The following is a 26,581-nucleotide window of genomic DNA, read 5'->3' as shown; positions in this document are numbered from 1 at the left end:
GTTCTTCACCAGGACTACTACACTTCTTCACCGTTCTCAAGTTGTAAAGTCACCTAAGCTTTGTTCTTCTAGCACTAACATCAGGAGATGCCCCTGTACTTGCAGCTTCAAGATCCTGGTCAGTCACTGAAAGCTGACTATCCAGTGCCTTTCGGGGAACCATCACTCCCAGGTGGTAAAGGCGCCCCCATGTCTGACGAGAGCCTCAGGATCCAATGGAGATCCACAACAATGATTTGTTTCCAGGGGCAGCCACATTTAGGTTCTTGCCCTGTTCATCCAGAGTTGAGATTTGGGGGCTCTTGGAGGTGGCTATTTATCTTTTTTTCCCTACAGGCATCAATCCTCCATGTTCAGCCTTCACTGTGGTATTAAAGTCTGTCTCTAACAGGGATCTCACAAGATACAATGTCAGGTTGAGTACCTGTAAAGAGATGCACTAGCATTGGCAGAAGAAATCCAGCAGTTTCAGTCACCTGGGACCTACGCAGTCTCTAAAGAGACATACAAACTACTCACTCATAAATACAGGGGGAGCAGAGTTGTTCTGTTGTACACAGGGCTGCTACAGGCTGGAACAGACTACATGGCATTTAACAACAGTAACAGCAGGATATGGCATTCTTTAAAAGAATCGAAAGCATTTTTAGAATTTCTCAGATTCACATATGAAATAGATTGAATTGCGTCCCCCCAAAATATGTGTTGTAAATCCTAATCCCTATACTTGTGAATTTAGAGACCATCTCAAGAATAGATTTAACGCACCAAACAATAATGACTGAAGACCAGATGAGTTCTGGGATGACATCAAGAACATCATATATAAAGAAAGCAAGAGGTCATTAAAAAGACAAGAAAGAAAGAAAAGACCGAAAGGATGTCAGAAGAGACTCTGAAACTTGCTCTTGAACAAACAGTAGCTAAAGCGAATGGAAGAAATGAAGTAGAAGAGTTAAACAGAAGATTCAAAGGGCTGCTCGAGGTTATAAGATAAACATACAAAAATCACTTGGATTTCTCTACATCAACAAAAAGAACATTGAAGAGGAAATCACCAAATCAATACCATTCACAGTAGCCCCCAAGAAGATAAAATACTTACGAATAAATCTTACCAAAGGTGTAAAAGACCTATACAAAGAAAACTACAAAGTACTACTGCAAGAAACTAAAAAGGACCTACTTAAGTGGAAAAAGATACCTTGCTCATGGATGGGAAGACTTAACATAGTAAAAATGTCTATTCTACCAAAAGCCATCTATACACACAAGGCACTTCCGATCCAAATTCCAATGGCATTTTTTAATGTGATGGAAAAACAAATCACCAACTTCATATGGAAGGGAAAGAAGCCTCAGATAAGTAAAGCATTACTGAAAAAGAAGAAGAAAGTGGGAGGCCTCACTCTACCTGATTTTAGAACCTATTATACAGCTGCAGTAGTCAAAACAGCCTGGTACTGGTACAACAGGCACATAGACCAATGGAACAGAATTGAGAACCCAGATATAAATCCATCCACATATGAACAGCTGATATTTGACAAAGGCCCAGTGCCAATTAATTGGGGAAAAGATAGTCTTTTTAACAAATGGTGCTGGCATAACTGGATATGCATTTGCAAAAAAATGAAACAGGACCCATACCTCACACCATGCACAAAAACTAACTCCAAGTGGATCAAAGACCTAAACATAAAGACTAAAATGATTAAAGACCATGGAAGAAAAAATAGGGACAACGTTAGCAGCCCTAACGTAAGGCATAAACAGAATACAAAACATTACCAAAAATGACGAAGAGAAACCAGATAACTGGGAGCTCCTAAAAATCAAACACCTATGCTCATCTAAAGACTTCACCAAAAGAGTAAAAAGACCACCTACAGATTGGGAAAGAATTTTCAGCTATGACATCTCCGACCAGCACCTGATCTCTAAAATCTATATGATTCTGTTAAAACTCAACCACAAAAAGACAAACAACCCAATCAAAAAGTGGGCAAAGGATATGAACACGCACTTCACTAAAGAAGATATTCAGGCAGCTAACAGATACATGAGAAAATGCTCTCCATCATTAGCCATTAGAGAAATGCAAATTAAAACTACGATGAGATTCCATCTCACTCCAACAAGGCTGGCATTAATCCAAAAAACACAAAATAATAAATGTTGGAGAGGCTGCAGAGAGATTGGAACTCTTATACACTGCTGGTGGGAATGTAAAATGGTACAACCACTTTGGAAATCTATCTGGCGTTTTCTTAAAAAGTTAGAAATAGAACTACCATACAACCCAGAAATCCCACTCCTCGGAATATACCCTAGAGAAATAAGAGCCTTCACACGAACAGGTATATGCACACCCATGTTTATTGCAGCTCTGTTTACAATAGCGAAAAGCTGGAAGTAACCAAGGTGTCCATCAATGGATGAATGGTTAAATAAATTGTGGTATATTCACGCAATGGAATACTACGCATCAATAAAGAACAGTGACGAATCTGTGAAACATTTCATAACATGGAGGAACCTGGAAGGCATTATGCTGAGTGAAATTAGTCAGAGGCAAAAGGACAAATATTGTATAAGACCACTATTATAAGATCTTGAGAAATAGTATAAACTGAGAAGAACACATACTTTTGTGGTTACAAGGAGGGGGGAGGGAGGGAGGGTGGGAGAGGGTTATTTACTGATTAGTTACTAGATAAGAACTACTTTAGGTGAGGGGAAGGACAATACTCAATACACGGAAGACCAGCTCAAATGGACTGGACCAAAAGCAAAGAAGTTCCTGGGATAAACTGAATGCTTCAAAGGTCAGTGGAGCAAGGGTTGGGGTTTGGGGACTATGGCTTAAGGGGACTTCTAAGTCAACTGGAAAAATAATTCTATTATGAAAACATTCTGCATCTCACTTTGAAATGTGGCGTCTGGGGTCTTAAATGCTAACAAGCGGCTATCTAAGATGCATCAATTGGTCTCAACCCACCTGGATCAAAGGAGAATGAAGAACATCAAGGTCACATGATAACTATGAGCCCAAGAGACAGAAAGGGCCACATGAACCAGAGACTTACATCATCCTGAGACCAGAAGAACTAGATGGTGCCCAGCCACAACTCATGACTGCCCTGACAGGAAGCACAACAGAGAACCCCTGAGGGAGCACGAGATCAATGGGATGCAGACCCCAAATTCTCATAAAAAGACCAGACTTAATGGTCTGACTGAGACTAGAGGAATCCCGGCGGTCATGGTCCCCAGACCTTCTGTTGGCCCAGGACAGGAACCAGTCCCGAAGACAACTCATCAGACATGGGAGGGACTGGACAATGGGTTGGAGAAGAGTGAGCTACTTGTATCAGGTGGGCACTTGAGACTGTGTTGGCATCTCCTGTCTGGAGGGGAGATAGGAGGGTAGAGAGGGTTAGAAACTGGAAAAATTGTCACGAAAGGAGAGACTGGAAGGAGGGAGCGGGCTGATTCACTAGGGGGAGAGTATGTGGGAGTATGGAGTAAGGTATATATAAGCTTATATGTGACAGACTGGCTTGATTTGTAAACGTTCACTTAAAGCTCAATAAAAATGATTAAAAAAAAAAAAAAAAGATACCTGGACAAAGGGCTGCTCAAGAAGACAAAATAGAGTGTTATAATGAAATGTACAAAAACCTGGAGTTAGGAAACCAAAAGGGAAGAACATGCTTGGCATTTCTCAAGTTGAAAGAACTGAAAAAAAATTCAGCTTGCAATTTTGAAGGGTTCTATATAGGCAAAATATTGAACAATGAAGGAACCATCAAAAGAAGATGGAAGGAATACACAGAATCACTGTACCAAGAAGAATTAGTCAATGTTCAACTATTTCAGGAGGTAACATATGATCAAGAACTGATGGTACTGAAAGAAGTCCAAGCTGCACTTAAGATGCTGGTGAAAAACAAGGCTGCAGGAATTGATGGGACACCATTTGAGATGTTTCAACAAACACATGCAATGCTGAAGTGCTCACTCATCTATACCAAGAAATTTGGAAGACAGCTACTTGGTCAACCGACTGGTGGAGATTCATATTTGTGCCCGTTCCAAAGAAAGGCAATGCAACAGAATGTAGAAATTATCGAACAATATCATTAATATCACATGCAAGTAAAATTTTGCTGAAGAGAATTCAAAAACAGTTGCAGCAATACATCGACCGAGAATTTCCAAAAATTCAAGCTGGATTCCAAAGAGGACACAGAATGAGGGATATCATTGCTGATGTCAGATGGATCTTGGCTGAAAGCAGAGAATAGTTTATTTGTGCTTTATTGACTATGCAAAGGCATTTAACTGTGTGAATCATAACGTTATGGATAACACTGCAAAGAATGGGAATTCCAGAACACTTGATTGTGCTCACAAGGAACCTGTACATAGACCAAAAGGCAGTTGTTCAAACAAAACAAGGAGATACTGTGTGGCTTAAAATCAGGAAATGTATGCATCAGGGTTGTATCCTTTCACCATACTTACTCAATCTGTATGCTGGGCAAATAATTCGAGAACCTAAATTATACCAAGAAGAATGTGGCATGAGGATTGGAGGAAGACTCATTAACAACAAGTGACATGCAGGTGATACTACCTTGCTTGCTGAAAGTGAAGACGACTTGAAGCACTTACTGATGACGACCAAAGACTACAGCCTTCAGTGTAGATTACACCTCGACATAAAGAAAACAAAAATCCTCACAACTGGACCAATAAGCAACATTCTGATTAACAGAGAAAAGATTGAAGTTGTTAAGGGTTTCATTTTACCTGGATCTACAATCAACACTCATGGAAGCAACAGTCAAGAAATCAAATGATGTATTGCACTGGGCAAATATGCTGCAAAAGATCTCTTCAAAGTGATAAAAAGCAAAGATGTCACTGAGGACTAAGGCATGCCTGACCCAAGCCATGGTATTTTCAATTGCCTCATATGCATGCAAAAGGTAGACAATGAAATAGGAAGACTGAAGAACAATTGATGCCTTTGAATTATGATGTTGGCAAAGAATACTGAATATGCCAGAACGAACAAATCTGTCTTGGAAGAAGTACAGACAGAATGCTCCTTAGAAGCAGGGATGGTTAGACTTCATCTCATGTACTTTGGATGTTGTAAGAAGGAATCAGTCCCTGAAGAAGGACATCTCCTTGAGGAAGATCCTCAAGGAGATAAACTCACACAGTAGCTGCAACAATGGGCTCAAACACGGCAACGATGGTGAGGCTGGCGCAGGACCGGGCAGTATTTTGTTCTATTGTATATAGGGTTGCTGTAAGTAGGAACCCACTCAGGGCACCTAACAATAACATACCTGTGCACATGAACCCATTAGGGAATAGTGTTTTCTTCTTTATGTTAATGAGGCCATACCAGTGTAGGGTGTGTCTTAACTATTCACTTTTGACCTATAAAAGGAGCAGATTAGGCACAGAAGCAAGAAGTACAGATGGGGGAAGACAGATGCCAGGACACAAGTAGATGACTAAGGAATCAAAGAACAGAAGCTGAAAAGAGACAGGACCTTCCGCCAGATCTGACAGAGAACACGTTCCTCTAGGGCAGGTGCCGTGAATTTAGACTTCTAGCCTCCTAGTGTTTTGTTCTGTTGTACATAGGGTTGCTGTGAGTAGGAAACGACTCGACGGCACATAACGACTAACAAAAACAGCCTCCTAAACCTTCAGAAAAAATTTTTTCTGTTTGTTAAAGACACTCATTTGTGGTATTTCTGTTATAGCAGCACTAGATAACAAAGAGAACACATAAACAAAGAAAAGAGATATATAGATACTTCCCAACTCTGCCTCAGTCCTTTCACGCCCTTTTCCAGAATAGAAAACACATGGTTCTTGCCTAGTGAAAAGCTTTCAGTAATTGTGGTGAGGAAAAAACAAGTGAACAACAACAACAAAAAAAGAGTGAAATGTATTAGTTTGATAATAACCACAAAATAATGTATTCTTTTTCTGCTCATAAAAGTTGACCTGAAAAAACTCACAAAAGCTAGTGTTAACGGTGTAGAATGAACTTTTGTTTATCAAAGGATTTTAAGAAAAAAGTGAAAAGACAACCTACAGATTGGGAGAAAATTTCTGGGAACCATATATCCAATAAGGGTCTAATATCCAAAATATATTTAAAAAGAAACTTCTACAACTTAACAACCCAATAAAAAAATGGGCAAAGTCACACCAGAGTACAGTACACCAAAGAGGAAAGTCAAATGTTCAACAAGCACAAGAAAAGATGCTCAGCTTGATTAGCCATTAAACCCATACAACTCATCGCCGTCAAGTCAATTCCGACTCATAGCAACCCTACAGGACAGAGCAGAACTGTCCCATAGGGTTTCCAAGGCTGAAATCTTTATGGAAGCAGACTGTTACATCTTTCTTCCACGGAGCAGCTGGTGGGTTCGAACTGCACACCTTTTGGTTAGCAGCTAAGCACTTAACCACTGTACCACCAAGGTGCCTCATTAGCCATTAGAGAGATGCAAATCAAAACCAAGAGATACCACCTCACCCTCAGTAGAATGGCAATGATTAAAAAAAAAAAGAAGAAAACAGTAGGTGTTAGCCAATTTGTGAAGAAACTGGAACCTTCATCCATTGCTGCTGGGAACGTAAAATGGTGCAGCCAATGTGGAAAAGTCTGGCGGTTCCTCAAAAAGTTAAACGTAGAATTGCAATATGACCCATCAATTCCCCTCCTAGGTATATAACCAGAAGAAGTGAAATCAGGAATACAAACAGAAACCTGTACACCAATGTTCTTGCAGTACTTTTCATAATAGCCAAAAGGTAGAAACAACCCAAGTGTCCATCAACAGATGAATGGATAAACAAAATGTGGGATATACACACGACGGAATACTACTCAGCCATAAAGAGAAATGAAGTCCTGATGCATGCCACAACATGGAAGACCCTTGAAACCATCATGCTGAGCGAAACGAGTCACAAAAGAACAAATACTATATGGTCTCACTTATACTGAATAAGCAAATACATAGAAACCAAAGACTATTAGCGGTTATCAGCGGTGGAACAGAGGGGAGAAAGGAGAGTTTCTGCTTAGGAGACACTGAGTTTATGTTAATATTGGTAGAATGATGTGGAAAAGAACAGCGAGAATAGTTGTACAACGTTAATGTAATTGATGGAATATAAGAATATCATGTAGAAGTTGTTGACGGTTGATGTATGTTTTGTTATATATATTTCCACCACAATTAAAAAAAAAAAAGAGTGCATATGGAAAGTTTAACCTTAAAAAAAGAATCCTATGACCTGCTTCCTGCTCTGTCAATCACATTTCGGTTTGCTTCAGATGCTCCCTCCACACTGTCCTGCTTTCAGGTCCTTAAATGTGCCACATGTGGTACCTCCCTCTTCCCCCATAACACCTACTCATCCTTCAGGTCTCACCTTAAATTAAGGAAGATTTTGACACCACAGACAACATGAGGTCCCTCATTCACTTTTTATCATTGTAATTATTTGTTCAGCCATCTATCTTATCCTTTAATATTGTATGGGTTCCATGAAGGCAGGAGCCTGATTTGTCTTGTTCACCCTTCTATTTTCAATGCTTGGCACATAGTAGGTTGTTGTTGCTAACTGCTGTTCAGTAGGCTCTGATTCATGGTGACCCTGACTCATAGAGACCCCATATACAAGTGAATGAAAAGTTGTCAGGTCCAGTGCCATCTTCATGATACTTGGTATGCTTGGATCCACTGCAGCAGCCACGGTGTATTGTGAGTGCCTTTCAGCCGAAGGGGTTCATCCTCCAGCATTGTATTGGATAATATTCTCTTGTGATCCATAGGGTTTTCATTGACTAATTTTCATAAGTACAGCATAGACCTTTCTTCCTAGTCTGTCTTAGTCTAGAAGCTCCACTGAAACCTGTCCACTGCCGGTAACCTTGCTAGTATTTGAAATACTGGTGGTATTGCTGTGATGCTGGTACAGCTTCCAGCATCATAGCAATACATAAGCTACCACAGTATGACAATCTGAACAGACGGGTAATGGACATAGTAGGTACTCAATAAATATGTGCTGAATAAAAACGTTCTGGTATTTGCTCTTGGATTTTAAATTTTTTTTAACTTTTTATTTTGAATGAATTGCATTTCACAGACTATATGTAAGAGAGATAAACATCTTTCATGTTTTTAGCTTTTATATGTTTTCTTTTTGAAATTGCCTTTTCACATCACTTGTCCATTTTTCTGCTGTATTGTCTTTTTCTTATTGCTTTGTATGAGTTCTTCATATCTAGGACAATAACCAGCAATTCCCTTGCACAGCATAAACACACAAATATATTCCCCATTATGTCATTTTTCTTTTATTTTTGCTATTTTTTTAAAGAGCTAATTTAAACATTTTCTGCATTGTAAATCTGTTTCTTCTTTATTGTTCCTAAGCACGTGTGTGTGTGTGTGTGTGTGTGTGAGAGAGAGGGAGAGAAAGGGAAAGAGTTTTGGTCTTTTTTTTATACAGGTTACACTATACACAACTTCTTTATACAAGTTACACACAAACACATGAGTGTACAGAACACAAGATTAAATAATATTTGAGTTCCCTTCAATTCCTCTTCCACTCTCACTTCCCACCCCATTGGTAGCTGTCAATTGACTGGTGTGTATCCATTCAGTCTCTTTTCTGTGCATTTATGGGCATATATAATGCAACTTTTAAATATACTTTAACATAACAGGGGCACAGCATATTATATATATTGTTCTGCAACATTTTTTATTCACTAAATGTCTTATTAGAGGTTTTTCCCTGTCTGTAAATACAGGTCTATCTTATTCAACTAAATGGCGGCATAGCAATCTACTTTATTACCACAATGTATTTACATATCCCTGGCACAATGGTTAAGCACTTGTCTGCTAACCAAAAAGTTAGTGGTTTGAACCATCAGCTACTCTGTGAGAGAAAAGACGTGTCAATCTGTTCCTGTAAAGATTTCAGCCTAGGAAACTCTATGAATATTTTGCCAATCTAATGGGTTGGAAGTTGTCTTAATTTGCCTTAATATGGTTAATTACGAAGTTGAGCATATTTTCTGTGTTTCTTCTACGAATTGCCTGTACGTATCTTTTGTCTGTTTTTCTATTTTGTTGTTATTAACAGAGGCTCTTTATAGATTATGGACATTAATCCTTTATTTCTTACAGATGCTGCAAACATTTTCAAGTCTCTCACTTATACTTAGCTTTATGATCTTTTCAAGTACATACATTTTACCTTTTGATATAATCAAATGTACCAATTTTTTCCAGAGAGATCTGTGCCCTGTTGGAGTAGTTTGATATGGCTAAAGCATCAAGTGAAAGACCTTCAGGGCATTGCTAAGGAACTAGGACATTATCCTAAGGGCATTAAGGAGCCATGTAAAAGTGTTCATCGATAGAGTGACTTTCAACTCATCATTTACTACCTATTGATCACCTACTAAGCGCCATGATCAAATCTGCCGTTTAGAAAGATTACTTTTTGCACTTTTCGGTATCTTTTGAATTGAAAGTAAGTTAAAAGGTATAGATCACCGCGTCAAAGGATATTATTAAGGGTGAGTTGCCCTGCAACATACTAAAATATGCTTTAAATGAAAATAACAATAGTACCATAAGTGCAGAAATTGTCGGCACAGTGCGGGGTTTGGGGGAAAAAAACCAGTCTGGAAACAAGGCAGAGTATATATACAAGTCTGCAAAATATAAAATCTCTTAAAAGGATTAGAAGATAAAGGTGAATACTTCTTACAATCTTGAGATTGGGGAAAAACTTTCCAAAAAGTGACATCATCCACACCATACACAAAACTAATTTCCTTTTTCTTTTCTCAGTTTCCACGAATTTTTTTTTTTTTTGTGGTGGTAAATATATATACAACAAAATACTTGCCATTTCAACATTCTTCACGCGTACAGTTCAGTGGCATTATGTTCATCATGTTATTCAGCCATCACCCTTATCCATTCCCAAAATTCTCCATCGCCCATGGGTTTTTTAAAGCCGCAGAATCATTAGAAGAAACTAGACGGAAGTATGTTTATAACATTGGAATGGTGAAGGCCTTTCTAGGCGAGACACGAAATGCAGACCGGACACAGGCTGAGGGGAGCCGCTGGGGGACTTCGGGCCGAGCGCAGCGACACTCCCGGGGCCGAGCGCAGCGACATTCCCGCGGCCGGCCACCCCGGGCCGCCCACCCCAGGCCCGCCCGGCCCCGGAAGAAGCCTCCGCCGGGCGTCCCCTCAGCCGGTGCCCTGCGTCTCCGCGCGGGCTCCGCACTCACCAGTCTCCTCAGACAAAGGGCGCTCGGGAGGCTCCGCCCCCTGATGCCGTCGTCGCCGCCTGTCCCGACCGCGGCTTGAGAGGGTGACCAGCGCCCTGAGGCCTGAGCCAATGACGGCCCCTGGGGCTGGATCAGCCTCGGGCGCCACGCCGGCTCTGACAAAACCTCCCCGTGATGGCGACCGCGCCGTGCTGGCTTCGGGTCCCGCATACGCATGCGCCGGGGGGCGTCTGGGCCTGCTGCCACCCGCGTCGCCTGGGCTGGCTCTTCACAAGGGCCGCGCTAACCGGGGGGCCCGGCCTCCACCCCCAGCCTTCAGAGAGTTAAACGTTCGATGTGGACCGCGAAGGGCGGCCCGCGGACCCATTCGTAACCTCTGCCAATCACAAACGTTGGACTTCAAGTTCCCACGTTGGTGTAGTACTGTCTCCAAGGCGACGACACAGGCCATCGCTCTCCTCTTACCCAGATTTTATATTGACAAAAGTTAAAATATAGCAGTAATCATCACAATAATAATTGAGTGCAATGTTTTAAAAATACAGGTCTACTGTTAAGAAGAACAGAATTCTTTTTGTGGGGATAACATTTTGCTAAACTGGGGTTCAAAATTAGTGCTCTCTATCATTTATTTTTTCTTATCATCAAAATGGAAACCATGGTGGCCTAGTGGTTAAGTGCTCCGGCTGCTAACCGAAAGGTCAGCAGTTGGAATCCACCAGGGGCTCTCTGGAAACTCTATGGGGCAGTTCTACTCTGTCCTATAGGGTCGCTATGAGTCGGAATCAACTCGAGGGCAATGGGTTTAGTTTTGGTTTATCATCAAAATTGATTCCAAAGTTCATCTGTTAATGATAGTCTGTGATGCGATTTTGCATATTTCATCTCCGAAAACATCTTTTCAAACAGATTGTTGTTGTTAGTTGCAGCGGAGTAGGCTCTGACTGATGGTAACCTTACGTATAACATGACTAAGTGTGCCCGTCCTAGCCCACCATCTTCGTGATTGTTGGTAGGCTCCAGTCCATTGTTGCAGCCACTATTCACTTTAAGTGCCTTACGACCTAGGGAGCCTTATCTTGCAGCACTACCCAGACAACTGGTGGCAGAGCTTCCAGCATCACAGCAATACACAAGCCACCACAGTAGGACAAACTGACAGGCAGGTGGTGAAGAGACACATTGCTCTCCCAGAAAGCAAGGTAGATGAGAGATGGAAGTGTTCTGAAGCTGGGTGTATCCTTGGGATGTGTCAGCGGTCTGGTTCCTACTTGTACGGCCTCACCTCCAACTACTCCCCGGTTCATACCAATTCCACCTCTTTTAAACTTGAAAATACACAGCTATGTGAGTTCCAAAAGTGTGCGGTTTCCTTCACTGAATTTTCTCTCTTTTTCCCCTCATCACCCCCAGTCTCCTGGTAAAGTTTTCTTTCTCCAGGAAGCCTTCCTTTGATCACCGCCCCACCACCACCCAGGGGACAGTGAAGCTCTCCTCCTTTGCTTCCATTACATCGTTTACATCCCCTCTATCAAACAGTAACCACAATGCACTGCCATTTTGTCCCCAGTGGTTTCCTCAGCAGAGTTAGAGCCTCTCCAGGACCTGGCCTCTGGTTTCCTATTTCTCCAAAAGCAGGCTTAGTTCCTATACACTGTCGTGTATTTGCTGAACGTCTGATGAATGGAAGGCAGCCACCACTGGAAGCCAACAGATGACAAATACTCAACGCAGGTGCAACCGGGAAAGCCTCTGGGCATTCTAACTGCGGAGACCACCTGAGCTGGGTTAGGGCTCCTCCCAGTGCCCTCTGGGCTTCTGTGCTGCGCCCCCCCTCTCACGACATTTTTTCGTGTCATGGTGTGTTTGTCTGAAGTCAGAGCGACGGCCCTGTTCCCTGGGGACAATTTCCAACACATGCTAAGTCTTCATGTCTGCAATAATGCATGAACAACTGATTGAATAATCACAAGCCTGAGCCGGTGACCAAGGTCGGAGCCCGCTGGGAGTGTCCCCAGGGATGTCTGCGGGGTCGTGGCTCCGGAGCACTGCCCTGAGAGGGTGCGAGGTGGGCGCGGGGTGGGCTAGTCCGCAGCCACGAGAGCCAGGGCCCGTGGTGGGGGGGATTTCCTCGAGGCGACCTTCCGGACTACAGCAGTGACCTGAGGCCCTGCGGCTGTCGGAACTACGGCGGCCGGAAGAGCCGACGACACGGAGACCCCGCCGCGGCGCCCTCTCGCCGTTTCCTGCGGGGCCCGGAAGTGTCCCAACCGCCGCGCTCGCCGCGGGCTTGGGTCGTTAACGCGCTGCCCGCCGAGGAGGCGGCTGGCGCCGGGAGCCTTTTCCCGGCGGCTGAGCTCGCTAGCTGGCGCCATCCCCCCCGTGCGGCCTCCTGCCCTCCGACTGAGAATCCAGGCGGCTCCCCGGGGCCTGGAGGAGCCTCAGCTGAGGGCCGGGGAGGGGCTCTGGGCTTCGCGCGCTCGCTGAGCCCCTGCTGAGAGGTGCCCTCAGGAGCGCTGAGACTGCTGCGGAGCCTGCCCCAGACAGGGGTCGACCCCCGCCTCTCTGTGTGGGGGGCTCAGAGGGCTGCGGGGGCCCCGGCGCCAGACGATCCAGGACCGAGGGAGGCCACGTTAGTGTAGGCAGCAGGTTCAGACAAGAGGGTCTTCAGTTGCTGTATTCACAGCCTTTTAGCCTCAGTTTTTGTCCATTGTCATTAAACACACCAGCCTTCCTAGCTCAGTCGCTCACGTGCAGCCTCAGAGTGGATAAACATCTTCGTGACCTCACTTCTACTTGTGTCGGACCCTTTAAAATGCATTTTATGTTGAACTTTAATTTTGGTTAGAGGCGTTGATGTCTGACTCTCAGAAGGAAATGCATCCTTGGCAGTTTTTCTCTTGAAGAACAATTTCATAAAGTTCGTGTCGCCCTGTTTGGGAAATCTGATTCCTTAAGTTAGCATTTAAGTGTACTACCATCTCTTGAGCTTGTTGGTGATGCTTTCTCTTTTTAATAGAGTAATGTCATCATTGTTTTCCAGGGCTGGTTGAAACAAATTATTTCAGGCTGCAAAAAGGCTCAGAAGAAAGTTAAAGGCTTAAGGCCTTACTTAGAGGGTTGGAGGCTCTTTGACATCAAGCATGTGAATAGGTTTCACACTCCAAAAACACTGGGCATTCCCACTGTGCAATAACAAGCTTCTTTCTTACACCTGCAGACCTTCCTGGGGTGAGGGTCAGGAGGCCTCTGCTGGGATCCTGGAAGGGCCTCAACAGTGCCTACACAACCCAAGCCCTGCTTGGTGTGAGTTGGTCCCTGGAGCCTGAACAATGACTGCAGCTCAAAGAAGTGCTTCTGCCCTGGTCCCTGGGGCTGGGCACAGCCCAGAGGTGGGGAAGGCTGGTTTTGGGGGCCAAGCATGCCGTTTGCAGGGCAGCAGCCTTCTTGGCCCAGAGATCTTCCGCCAGCGCTTTCGACAGTTCTGTTATGAGGAGACACGGGGGCCACGGGAGGCCCTGAATCAGCTGAGAGACCTTTGTCACCAGTGGCTGCAGCCCGAGATCCACACCAAGGTGCAGATTCTGGAGCTGCTGGTGCTAGAGCAGTTCCTGGGCATCCTGCCTGAGGAGCTGCAGGCTTGGGTGAGGGAACGGCAGCCTGAGAGTGGGGAGGAGGCCGTGACTGTGCTGGAGGACCTGGAGAGGGAGCTGGATGACCCAGGGCAGCAGGTAGGTGGAAGGGTGGGTGTGGGTGCCGCTTTGGATGGCAGCAGGGAGGCAGGTCCTACATCCAAGTGCAGGGAGGGTTGGCATTTGTTAAATGAGTGAATGAATGAAATCCCATTGTAGGGTAGTTGTTAATTGCTGATATTGTATTGTTGACCTGAAGGTGGCACCACCTGCAGCAATTGAAAATAGTTTATTTTTCATCATATATATTGGAGTCCAAATTGCTATAGAAAGGCAGTTTGAAATGTACCAAAGTGTGGACTGTATGGGAATTAAATTATGAATATGAGGATTGCCTACATGAACTTGATAGCAGTTTTCTGTGGCCTTTCTGAAGATTTTAGCTCCCTTTCTATAGGGGCCTTTTGATAACTTCATCTAATTGTCTCCAGGTCAAAGCCTTTGTAGCCACAAAAGAAGAGATCCAGGAGGAGGTGGCCCTTCTGACAACAGCACAGGAATCCACTACTGTCTGGCTAACTGCCATGGATGGTCACCTCAGGGCTGAATCACCAACACCCCACTTCCAGCAAGAAAGAGGTGAGTGAAATTCCTTTGGGCTGGGTAAAGGCAGATTCTCTTGGCTAGCATCATGATATTCTTTCTCGAGGGTATCAAGGCTTTCCTCTTCTCCTTGGTCTTGGAGAAACCACCACCTACCTAATACTCCAGATAAAGGCTTTTAACATTATGACTTGTTTGTGCTCCTCATATGCAGATTATCATGTGTTTCTTAGACCTCACTTGACCAACCATTTCCTCTGTTTAGGTGGCTTCAGGATTATCTGCCTTCCTTTAGGCTCTTTCTCAGTAGCTGAATAACTGATGCTAAAATTATCTTGCTGAGCCATAACTCTTCAACTCTTTAAACTTCCTCATTGGCTCTATCACTTCTCAAGTGAGATTTTCTTTTCCCCCTTTGAAGGTGGTTTTCTTCCTCTTCTCCTCTGTTTTAACCACCCTTGTTTCTGTACGTCTTCATTTTTCTTTTCTTTTATTCAGTAGTTTCTATATGTCAAATTTACTTGAAACTTCCCTTAAAACCATCTTATTTTCCTGATTCAGGATCCTTTTTAGAAGCTTGCTTTTCCAGAAAGCCCATTCTAGGTAAAACAACAACCCTTCATAAATAGGTCCTTTCCCAGAAGCCTACGTACATTTTAAAAGAACATATGTCTTTTTGTTTGGTGAAATTAATGAGGATCTTGTTACCTTAGGGCTGTGGAATAATTTCCAAAAACTTTAAAAAATGATTTTTATAAAAATTTTTATTTTTTTAATTTTTGAAAATTTTCAAGTTATACTTAAGTGTTTTTATATTAAATCTTATTTTAAAAAATAAATAAATATGTAGTATGTATCATTGCATTGGCGATTCAGTGGTAGAATTCTTGCCTTCCAAGTGGCAAGACCTGGGTTTCCTGGCCAGATGAAGTTGGACTAGGAAGAAAAGGTCTGGTGATGTACTTCTGAAAAAAATCAGCCAATGAAAACCCTGTGTATAAAACAGTCTGATCTGCAACCGATTGTGGGGATGGCTTAGGACCAGGCAGCGTTTCATTCCATTGTGCATGGGGTCGCCATGAGTCACAGGCATGTCCAAAGTACGTAAGACGAAGTCTTGCGATCCTCCATTCCAAGGAGCATTCTGGCTGTACTTTATCCAAGACATATTTGTTCGTTCTTCTGGCAGTCCATGGCGTATTTCATAATAAGGGAGACCAAAGAAGCTTTCAGTTCTTCTTTGGTCTTCCTTATTCATTGTCCAGCTTTTGCATGCATATGAGGCATTTGAAAATACCATGGCTTGGGTCAGGCACACCTTAGTCCTCAAGGTGACATCTGTGTTTTTAACACTTTTAAAGAGGTCTTTTGCAGCAGATTTGCCCAGGGCAGTGCGTTGTGTGATTTCTTGACTGCTGCATCTGTGAATGTTGATTGTGGATCCAAGTAGAATGAAATCCTTGACAACTTCAATCTTTTCTCCATTTATCATGATGTTGCTTATTGACCCAGTTGTGAAGATTTTGGTTTTCTTTATGTTAAGGTGTAATCCATACTGGAGGAACCAAGCACCTCAAATGGAGAGGGAGAAGTTTGACGCTCCCTGCTCCTTCCAGGCTGACAGGCGTAGGGGGCGTGAAGATGAGTCAGAAGGATAATGGGGCTCACAGGTCTCTGATCTTCTTCAGTAAGTACTTCAAGTCCTCTTAGTTTCAGCAAGCAAGGTTGTATCATCTGCATATTGAAGGTTGTTAATGTCTTCCTCCAATCCTGATGCCACGTTCTTCTTCATATAGTCCAGCTTCTTGGATTATTTGCTCAGCATACTAATTGAATAAGTATGGTGAAAGCATACAGTGCTGACACACACCTTTCCTGATTTTAAGCCACACAGTATCCCCTCGTTCTGTTTGAATGACTGCCTCTTGGTCTATGTACAGGTTCGTCATGAGCACAATTAAATGTTCTGGAATTCCCGTTCTTTGTAGTGTTGTCCATAATTTGTTATGATCCACACAATCGAATGTCTTTGCATGGTCTATAAAACACGGGTGAACATCTTTATGGTATTCTATGCTTTCAGCCAAGATCCATCTGACATCAGCTGTGTGATATCCCTCATTTCCATGTCCTCTTCTGAATCCGGCTTGAATTTCTGGCAGTTCCCTGTCAATGTACTGCTGTAACCGTTTTTTAATTATATTCAGCATAATTTTACTTGTTCCTGATATTAATAATATTGTTCGATAATTTCCACATTCTGTTTTTGATTACCTTTCTTTGGAATGGGCACAAATACAGATCTCTTCCAGCCAGTTGGAAACCCTGGTGGTGTAGTGGTTAAGTGCTATGGCTGCTAACCAAAAGGTTGGCAGTTCGACCACCAAGGTGCCCATCAATGGATGAATGAATAAACAAATTCTGATATATTTACACAGTGGAATACTACTCAACAATAAAGAACAATAATGAATCCGTGAAACATCTCATAAAATGGGGGAATCTGGAAGGCATTATGCTGAGTGAAATTAGTCAGTTGCAAAAGGACAAATACTTTATGAGACCACTATTATAAGAACTCAAGAAAAGGTTCAAACACAGAAGAAAACATTCTTTGATGGTTATGAGGGTGGGGAGGGAGGGGGTATTCACTAGTAGACAAGAATTATTTTAGGTGAAGGGAAGGACAGCATAATACAGGGGAAGTTACCACAACTGACCTAATCCAGAAGCTAAAAAGTTTCATGAATACAACCAAACTCTTTGAGGGACAGAGTAGCAGGGGCAGGGGTCTGGGGACCATGGTTTCAGGGGACATCTAAGTCAGTTGCCATAACAAAGTGTATTGAGAAAACTTTCTTCATTCCACTTTGTTGAGTGGCGTCTAGGGTCTTAAAAGCTAGCAAGCGGCCATCTAAGATGCATCAATTGGTCTCAACCCACCTAGAGCAAAGGAGAATGAAGAACACCAAAGACACAAGGCAAATACGAGCCCAAGAGACAGAAAGGGCCACATGAAAACCAGAGACTCCATCAGCCTGAGACCAGAAGAACTAGATGGTACCCAGCTACCACCACCGACTGCCATTACAGGCAAAACACATCAGAAAATCCTAGATGGAGCAGGAGTAAAGTGGGATGCAGACCACAAATTCTAGTAAAAAGGCCAGACTTAATGTCTGACTGAGACTGGAAGGAGCCCAGAGGTCATGGCCCCCGGACTCTCAGCCCAAAACTAAATCCATTCTGGAAGCTAACTCTTCAGATAAGGATTAGACTGGACTATAAGACAAAATGATACTGGTAAGGAGTGAGCTGCTTGGCTCAGGTAGACATGAGACTATGTGGGCAGCTTCCATCTGAAGGTGAGATAGGAAGGCAGAGGGAGACAAGAGTTGGTTGAATGGACATGGGAAAAACAGGGTGGAGAGGAGTGTGCTGTCACATTGTAGGGAGAGAAACCAGGGTCACATAATAGTATGTGTATAAGTTTTTGTACGAGAAACTGACTTGAATTGTAAACTTTTTCTTAAAGCACAATAAAAAAAAAAAGGAACAACAACAACAAAAAAAAGGTCAGCAGTTCGAATCCACCAGGTGCTCCTTGGAAACTTTATGGGGCAGTTCTACTCTGTCCTGTAGGGTTGCTATGAGTCAGAATTGACTCAACAGCAGCGGGTTTGGTTTTTTGGTTTTCTAGCCGATAGGCCATGTAGTTGTCTTCCAGATTTCTTGGCATAGATGAGTGAGCTTTTCCAGCATTGTATCTGTTTGTTGAAACATCTCAATTTGTCTTCTGTCAATTCCTGGAGCCTTGTTTTTTGCCAATGCCCTCAGTATGGCTTGGACATCTTCCTTTAATATCATCGGTTCTTGACCATATGCTACCTCCTGAAATGATTGAACACTTGACTGATTCTTTGTGGTGCGCTGGCTCCTTCCATCTTCTGGTTTTAAAAATTTTATTGTGGTTTAAATCAAAGTTTACAGATCAAGTTAGTTTCTCATTCAAAAGTTTATGCACATACTGTTTTGTGATATCAGTTGCAATCTCCACAACATGATTGCACTCTCCCCCTTTCCATTCCGAATGCCCTGGGCCCATTTGTCCAGTTCTTGTCCCTTCCTGCCTTCTGGTCTTACTTTTGGGCAGGAATTGCCCGTTGGCTCTCATATATTTGGTTGAACTAAGAACCATGTTCCTTATGTGTGTTATTGTTTGTTTTATAGGCAAGTCTAATCTTTGAGAAGTGAACTTTGGGAGCGGTATCAGTTCTGAGTTAGAAAGGTGTCCAGAGTCCATGTCGTTTTAATGCTTTTTGTGTCATTCAATATTTTGCTCATGGAATCCTTCAGCATTGCAACTTAAGGCTTGAATTTTTTTCTTCAATTTTCAGCTTGAGAAATGCTGAGCGTGTTCTTCTCTTTTGGTTTTCTAAATCTAGGTCTTTGCACATTTCACCATAATACTTTGTCTTCTCAAGCCGCTCTTTGAAATCTTTTGTTCAACTCTAGTACTTCATCATTTTTCCCTTCACTTAAGCTAGTCTACATTCAAGAGCAAGTTTCAGAGTCTCTTCTGACATCCATTTTGGTCCTTTTTCTTTTTAATGACCTCTTGCTTTCTTCACATATGATGTCCTTGATGTCACCCCACAACTCATCTGGTCTTTGGCCGTTATTGTTCAGTGTCTCAAATTTATCCTTGAGGTGATCTCCAAATTCAGGTGGGATATACTCAGGGTCAAACTTCGGCTCTCGTGGACTGGTTTTAATTTTCTTCAGCTTGTACTTAAACTTGCATATGAACAATTGATGGTCTGTTCCACAGTCAGCCCCTGGCCTTCTGCCTGATGATATTGAGCTTTTCCATCATCTCTTTCCATAGATGTAGTCGATTTGATTCCTGTGTGTTCCATCTGGTGAGGTCCACATGTATAGCCGCCGTTTATGTTGTTGAAAAAAGGCATTTCCATTGAATAGGTTGTTGGTCTTTGAAAGTTCTGTCATGCCATCTCCGGTGTCGTTTCTGTCACCAAGGCACTATTTTCCAACTACTGATCCTTTTTCGTTTCCAACTTTTGTATTTCAATCATCAGTAATTATCAAAGCATCCTGATTACGTGTTTGATTGATTTCAGATTGGAGAAGTTGGTAAAAATCTTCAGTTTCTTCATCTTTGGCATCAGTGGTTGGTGCATAAATTTGAATAATAGTCATATTAACTGGCCTTCCTTGTAGGCGTATGGATTTTATCCTATCACAGACAGCGTCGTACTTCAGAATAGATCTCGAAATGTTCTTTTTGCCAATGGATGAGACGCCATTCCTCTTCAATTTATCATTCTCAGCATAGTAGACCATGTGATTGTCTGATTCAAAATGGCTAATACCAGTCCGTTTCAGCTCACTAATGCCTAGGATAATGATCTTCAAGTGTTCCATTTCATTTTTAGCAACTTCCAATTTTCCTAGATTCATCCTTCGTACATTCCATCTTCCAGTTATTAGTGGAAGTTTGCAGCTGTTTCTTTTTATTTTAAGTCATGCCACATCAGCAAATGAAGGTCCCGAAAGCTTGAGTCCATCCATTAAGGTCGACTCTGCGTTGAAGAAGCAGCTCTTCCTCAGTTGTGTTTTGAGTGCCTTCCAACCTGAGGGGCTAATATTCTGTCAGTATATCAGACAATGTTCTGCTGCAATTCATAACGTTTGCACTGGCCAGTTTTTCAGAAGTAGACCTCCTGGTCCTTCTTCCCAGTCTGTCTAAGTCTGGAAGCTCCGCTGCAAGCTGTCCACTAGGTAGACCCTGTTGGCAATTGAAATGCTGGTGGCATAGCTTCCAGCATCACAGCAATGTAGCACAGTACGACAAACTGACCGAGGAGTGGTGGCTCTAAAGATTAATAATCTTTTATTCAAATAATTGGCATTGTGTTTGTAACCCCTAGGTTAGTACATGCCTATTGTACTCTCTTTGGTTAAGCAAAAGATCTCTTTTACTGCTATATCTCACATTGTCCCTGTGTTTTTCACCTACTGCCTGCCTTTCCCTACTCCCACTGTTGTCCTCCCAGCCCCTCCCTGTACCTTGGCCTCCCTGGTCTCTGTCTCTTCCCAGGACATACCTCATCCTCACTCATATTTCTGCCCATTTCCTCACTCCTTCTTTGTTCATAAAGAGTCACAGAACTGCAAGGGCTCTAGAGAAATTATTTGGTTTTAGCTCCTGTCTATTGGACAGGTTGGTACCACACTCTGTGTAGCAGTTGTCTGTCTCTTCAGCTCTTAAAGATCCCAGTGTTGGATGCCAACCTCAGGCATGCTGTGTCCCCTTTTGGGTTAAAAGTTCCTTCCCATGGCTAATCAGAATCATTACTGCTGCTTTTTTAGGTTTAATCTGACTTGAAAAATGGCAGATTATCATTTTCTACAAAAAAAGTCCTTCACTTTTTACTGTCTCCGTTATTAGTTGATTCTTTCCGTTAATTGGAATGAATGTATTTTTTAAATCCTTCTACTTAGCATTTTGACTTTTTTGTTTGCCCTGCCTTTCCAATTTTAGTGTTCCTAATTTTAGGCTTTCTAAAATATATTTGTGTTCTATACATACATTTTGGTATGGACAAAGGTTTATTTCTGTGGTTTTTTCAATTTTTTTCTTATATGTTTATAAGGTGCTCTGGCTTTAATCAATGTAGTTTATTGTTGCCCTTTTCATCCAACCAGGAGAACCTTTTTTGGATATTAGATAGCTTTCTTGGGTCCTTTCCTTTTTATCTGGTTTACCTAAATCCCTTAATACTGTTGAAACTTTCCCAATTCTTGAAGTTTATTTTTCTAAGTTTTTAACTTCTCTTTTCCTTGTGATTTTGAATTCAGCCTTTTGCCAGGGGTCACTTTGTTAGTTGGCTTTACCTTTTCTGCCTGAACTTCTCTGTCCTTCCTGTTCTCATTGTTCTGCTTTATAATGACTTTCTTTCATAGAATTATTAACTAGTCCATGTGTCCTGAAAATGTTTATTAAGTGCCTGATATTTTCAAGGCAATGTAGGAGATAGATGAATTTGCTACCGCCCAGCAATTTCACTCCTGGTTATATACCCAAAAGAATTGAAAGCAGGACTAAAACAGATACTTGTACACTAATGTCCATTGCAGGATTATTCAGAATAGCCAGAAAGTAGAAATAACCCAAGTGCCCATCACCAGATGAGTGGATATATGCAATGGAATATTATTCAGCCATAGAAAGAAATGAAGTTCTGATACATGGTGCGACGTAGATGAACTTTGGAAACACTACGCTGAGTGAAATAAGTTAGTTACAAAAGGATATGTAATCCCACTTATATGAAATATCTAGAGCAGACAAATGCATAGAGACCAAAGTAGATTATTTGTGGTTACCAGGGGGTGTGGGATGGTAGAATGGAGAGTTATTGCTTAATAAGCACTGAGTTTGCATTTGAGGTGATGAAAACTTTTGGAAATAGATAGTGGTAATGGTTGCACAACACGGTAAGTGTAATTAATGTCACTGAATTGTACACTTAAAAATGGTTAAAATGTCAAAATTTTAAGTTCTATTTTTCTTACCACAATAAAATAAAAAAGGTGAATTGGCTACAGACATGCAATGATTCAAGTCTGTAAGGGGATATGTGCCCAAGGAACAAAGTAGAAAGAGAAGGAGCTACAACCTCAATTAAGGACATTAAAGAGTGGAGAGATGGTTTCCATACCTGACCGTTTCTGAGATATGTGGAGCCAACATTTGAATCACTCCTTACTTCTGGCAGTTTCCTCTATCTACAGAATATAATATATACGTGCTTTGTTTATTATTTTAGATGGTGTCACTAAGACTAAGAAGATGGCTTTGCCTGCTAAGCAGGAAGTTTCTGCAGAAGTAAAACAACACGAGGAAGACTTTGGTAGCCTTAATATGAAATTTTCTCAAGTTTCCGAAGCCAGGGAACACTGTAAGGGCAGGGTGAAAAGACAGCAGAAAGATGATGATATGGGACAAAGAAAACAGAATGGTGATGAACATGGGGAAAATATCAGTTTGAACTCAGGCCTTATTGCCACACAGAGAATGTACGCTGGGGAGAAGATTCGTGAAGGCGATGATTGTGAGAAATCCTTCAGTCAGACGAGTTCAGACCTGACTAAAAATCAGAGAATCCACACTGGTGCAAAACCCTATGAATGTGATCAGTGTGGGAAAGCCTTTAATTACAGCTCCCACCTCATACTACACCAGAGAATCCACACTGGGGAGAAACCGTATGAATGTGATAAATGTGGAAAATCCTTTAGTCAGAGTTCAAACCTTATTCTACACCAGAGAATCCACACTGGGGAGAAACCATATGAATGTGTTAAGTGTGGAAAATCCTTTAGTCAGAGCTCAAACCTCATTCTACACCAGAGAATCCACACTGGGGAGAAACCATATGAATGTGATAAGTGTGGAAAATCCTTTAGTCAGAGCTCAAGCCTCATTCAACATCAGAGAATCCACACTGGGGAGAAGCCCTATCCATGTAATCAGTGCAGTAAGAGTTTCAGTCGAAGTTCAAATCGTATTCTGCATCAGAGAGTCCATACTGAGGAGAAACCGTACAAATGTGATGAGTGCAGAAAGGCCTTCAAGCAGAAATCAGCTCTTGTCCTACATCAGAGAATCCACACTGGAGAGAAACCCTACGAATGTGAACAGTGTGGGAGAGCCTTCAGTCAGAGCACAAACCTTATTAAACATCAGAGAAGCCACTGTGGAGAAAAGGGCCTGCCATTGTTATGACTTAGAAAGTCTTTAATTCAAACCTGAATCTTTGTCATCAATGGAGGAAAATTAATGTAATCAGTATAGTTTAAAATGTTATTTAGCACAGATTTTTGTCATTTGAATTATCTGCTGGCTAGAAACATGAGTATATCAAATGAAAATTTATTTAACATTTACTGTATACTTCCTCTGTTTTGGGCACTCTGCAAGGTACTGGAGATAAAATGAATAAAACGGTACCTTCTCAAGCATTTTGTAGTTTAAACTGGTGCAGTCTTATCCTGGAAGCAAGGTCACTGTCATAATCTAAGACAGTTTGGCAATTCTACACTTTAATCTAGATCTTCTTACCTCAAGCCATCTGTTTTAGGATGTACTCCCATTATTCATTCCCATTGGTCTTGCATAATGGCATTCCCTTAGTGTTTTTCCTTTTGGTAATTATCTTGCTTCTCCATTAAGAGTGAATAACTGAGGATCCCTGTAGCAATTACAAAATAGGTGGATTTTTTGTGTTGCCTTTAAACTTTATCACTGTCACTGTTTCATATTTTACCGTGGTATGTACCTCTGTTTATTCACCTACTCTCCTGCTGATGGGCATTTGGGTTGTTACAGGATTTTGCTATTGTAAAAAGTGCTGCTATGCACATCCTTCACGTGTCTCCTATTCTAAGGGAATCATAGCAATATTAAGTCAAAAAATTAAGGCTTAAATGATTATATGCAACATGATACACTTTTTAGGAAATAAAATACAAAATATACTTTTTCGGATTACAAGTAGGTGTAATAGAACTATGTGAAAATGAGATCAGAGAGCTACTGCAAGACACATTATAATCAAACTCTGGAAAACCAAAGGATAAATAGTGAATATTGAAAGCAGCACAAGAAATGCAAAGTATAACATACAAGGGGTCTTCAATAAGATTAAGTGCCAATTTCTCTTCAGAAACTGCAGGCAAACAGGCAATGGGATGGCATACTTAAAGTGCTGAAAAAAAAGAACTGTCAACCAATAATACTATATCTAACAACACTGTCATTCAAGAATGAGGATGAAACTAAGATATTTCCAGATAAACAAAAGCTGAGGGAATTTGTTACTACTAGACTAGCCCAACAAGAAATGCTAAAGGGAGTCCTCCAGAAGGAAAAATAAGGACACTTGAAGTTGTACATAAAGGGGGAAAAAGAGTCCACATTAAAGATAATTTCTTGACAAGTATAAGGACAGACTTAAGGTATTTTTGTTTGGCAAATAAAGCTGGTGTTTCTATCGTGCTTTATAAAGATAAAAGCATTGATGGTAAGTTACAGGGCACTTTAGATATAAAAATTGGTGATAGTAACAACAAATGGGAGGGGTTGGAGGATTGGTTATAGGTATGGAGCTTTTGTATGTTATTGAAATTAAGTTGGTTCTTATCAATATTAAGCAGTTGCAAATGTAAGATGTAATCTCCATGATAGCCACAACATAGTAAAATAAAAATTATGCACAGAAGGAAAGGAGATTAGAAACAAAATAGTTCAGTACCAAAAAAAGAGAAAGAAAAGAAAAACCCAATAAAAATTTTTTAAAAAAAGAGAAACCAACTCTTACAAAAGAAGACAGCACTGGAGGAAAAGTGGGACAGAGTATGTATAAGAGACAAAAAATGAATAACCAAATGGCAGAAGTAAGCCCTCCTTTATCAATAATTACTGTGAATACAAATTGATTAAACACTCCAATCAAAAGGCAGTAGCTGAGTGGATTAAAAAAACACGACTCAACTATATGCTGTCTACAGGATCCACCTTAGGAACAAAAAAAAGACAAATAGGTTGAAAGTGAAAGGATGGAAAAAATATTCCATGCAAACAGTGAATCAAAAGACAGCAGTTGAGGCAATTTTAATATCAAACAAAATAGACTTTAAAATTATTATAAAAGACCAGGTGCTCCTTGGAAAAGACCAAGAAGGACACTAATAATAAAAGGATCAATTCATCGAGAAGATATAACAATAAATATTTATGCATATAACCTTAAAGCCCCAAAGTACATAAAGGAAACACAGAATTGAAGGGAGAACTAAGCAGGTCTACAATAATAGTTGGAGACTAATACACCACCTTTGATAATGGATAGAACAACTGTGTGACCAATGAAATACCACAGGAGCATGGAAATGTCACTTCTGAGATTAGGTTATAAAAGGTTGCAGGTTCCATCATGGGTTCTCTTTATTGGATCACTACTGTAGAGGAAACCAGCTGCCGTATCATGAGGGCCCTCATTCAGCCTCTGGAAAGACATGATGAAGAACGGGAGACTTTAGCTAACAACATGGCAACAATGCCGTGAAAGAGCTTGGAAGGTCCTTCCCTGTTGAGTATTCAGATGTCTGCAACCATGACCAACAGCTTGACTGCAACCTTGTGAGAGACCATAAACAAGAACCATCCAGCTAAGATACCCAGAATTTTGACCCACAGAAACTGTAAGCTAATAAATGTTGTTTTAAGCTGTCAAGTTTTGTGGTAATTTATTACACAGCAGTAGATAACCAGAACAGATTATGGTACCTGAAAGTGCGCTGCTGCCATAAAATGTGGGAGTGGCTTTGGAACTGGCAGTTCCTCACAATAGAATTCCAGTTAATAAATATAAAAAAAAAAAAAAAAAACCCGCTGCTGTTGAGTCGATTCCGGCTCATAGCGACCCAACAAATATAGGAGAGGGAAAAAATAGAAAAGTTTCCATTAGGCAAACACCATATTAGTAATTGTTGCAGGTAAGAGCCACCGATGGATGCTAAAATTAGTGGACAAAAGTTCGAGGAAAAACAGAATTTGCATAGTTTCAAAGTATCTCCCCCAAGATACTTATTAAGGGAAAGATGGTAACTTTACAGTGGAGAAACCTAGGAGACACAACATTAACCAAGTGATCAAAGCCAGTGTCATCAGTAATAAGACCCGTCAACATGATGATGTGTTAAACGCGCCCCGGTACCTACACTGCATGCCTGCACTGAAACTGCCTCTTTCAGGGTCATCGAAGATACTCGTTTTGGTAGATCCAATTTTAAATTTCCATAGACATCTTAACAGTTCTGAAACAGTTCATCATCCCTTGTTTCTTTACTCTCACTTTCCTTGTCTTTCTGCCAT

General features: G+C 41.6%; 2 protein-coding genes across 5 annotated transcripts in view; one reads left to right on the top strand and one right to left on the bottom strand.

Moving 5' to 3' along the window:
• Positions 1–10,748, bottom strand: part of MRPS17 (mitochondrial ribosomal protein S17) — a 46,835-nt gene extending 36,087 nt beyond the window's left edge. Inside the window, exon 1 of one of the 3 annotated variants that reach the window (XM_049903265.1) lies at positions 10,385–10,748. Coding sequence is in view for 2 of the 3 variants with exons in the window: in XM_049903264.1 (XP_049759221.1) it covers positions 9,991–10,001 (11 nt within the window). In the remaining variant the exon portion in view is untranslated. The other 2 variants (XM_049903264.1, XM_049903269.1) reach the window with 2 other exon arrangements.
• A 1,701-nt stretch (positions 10,749–12,449) lies between these two features.
• Positions 12,450–26,002, top strand: LOC126086703 (zinc finger protein 397-like). 2 transcript variants are annotated; one of them, XM_049903262.1, is made up of 4 exons: positions 12,450–14,115; positions 14,508–14,655; positions 16,163–16,306; positions 22,473–26,002. In XM_049903262.1, exons 1-4 carry the CDS (start codon positions 13,717–13,719, stop codon positions 23,429–23,431), a joined length of 1,650 nt encoding a protein of 549 aa, XP_049759219.1. In that variant the 5' UTR covers positions 12,450–13,716; the 3' UTR covers positions 23,432–26,002. The 2 variants fall into 2 exon arrangements, with proteins under 2 accessions (XP_049759219.1, XP_049759220.1); XM_049903263.1 differs by lacking the exon at positions 16,163–16,306 and having other exon boundaries at positions 22,473–26,001.
• Positions 26,003–26,581: the final 579 nt, after the last annotated feature.

This window comes from Elephas maximus, chromosome 12 (assembly GCF_024166365.1).
Source record: "Elephas maximus indicus isolate mEleMax1 chromosome 12, mEleMax1 primary haplotype, whole genome shotgun sequence".
NCBI classification, from domain to species: domain Eukaryota; kingdom Metazoa; phylum Chordata; class Mammalia; order Proboscidea; family Elephantidae; genus Elephas; species Elephas maximus.
The sequence above is the reverse complement of the archived record's forward strand: the minus strand, read 5'-3'. Positions and strand labels throughout refer to the sequence as shown.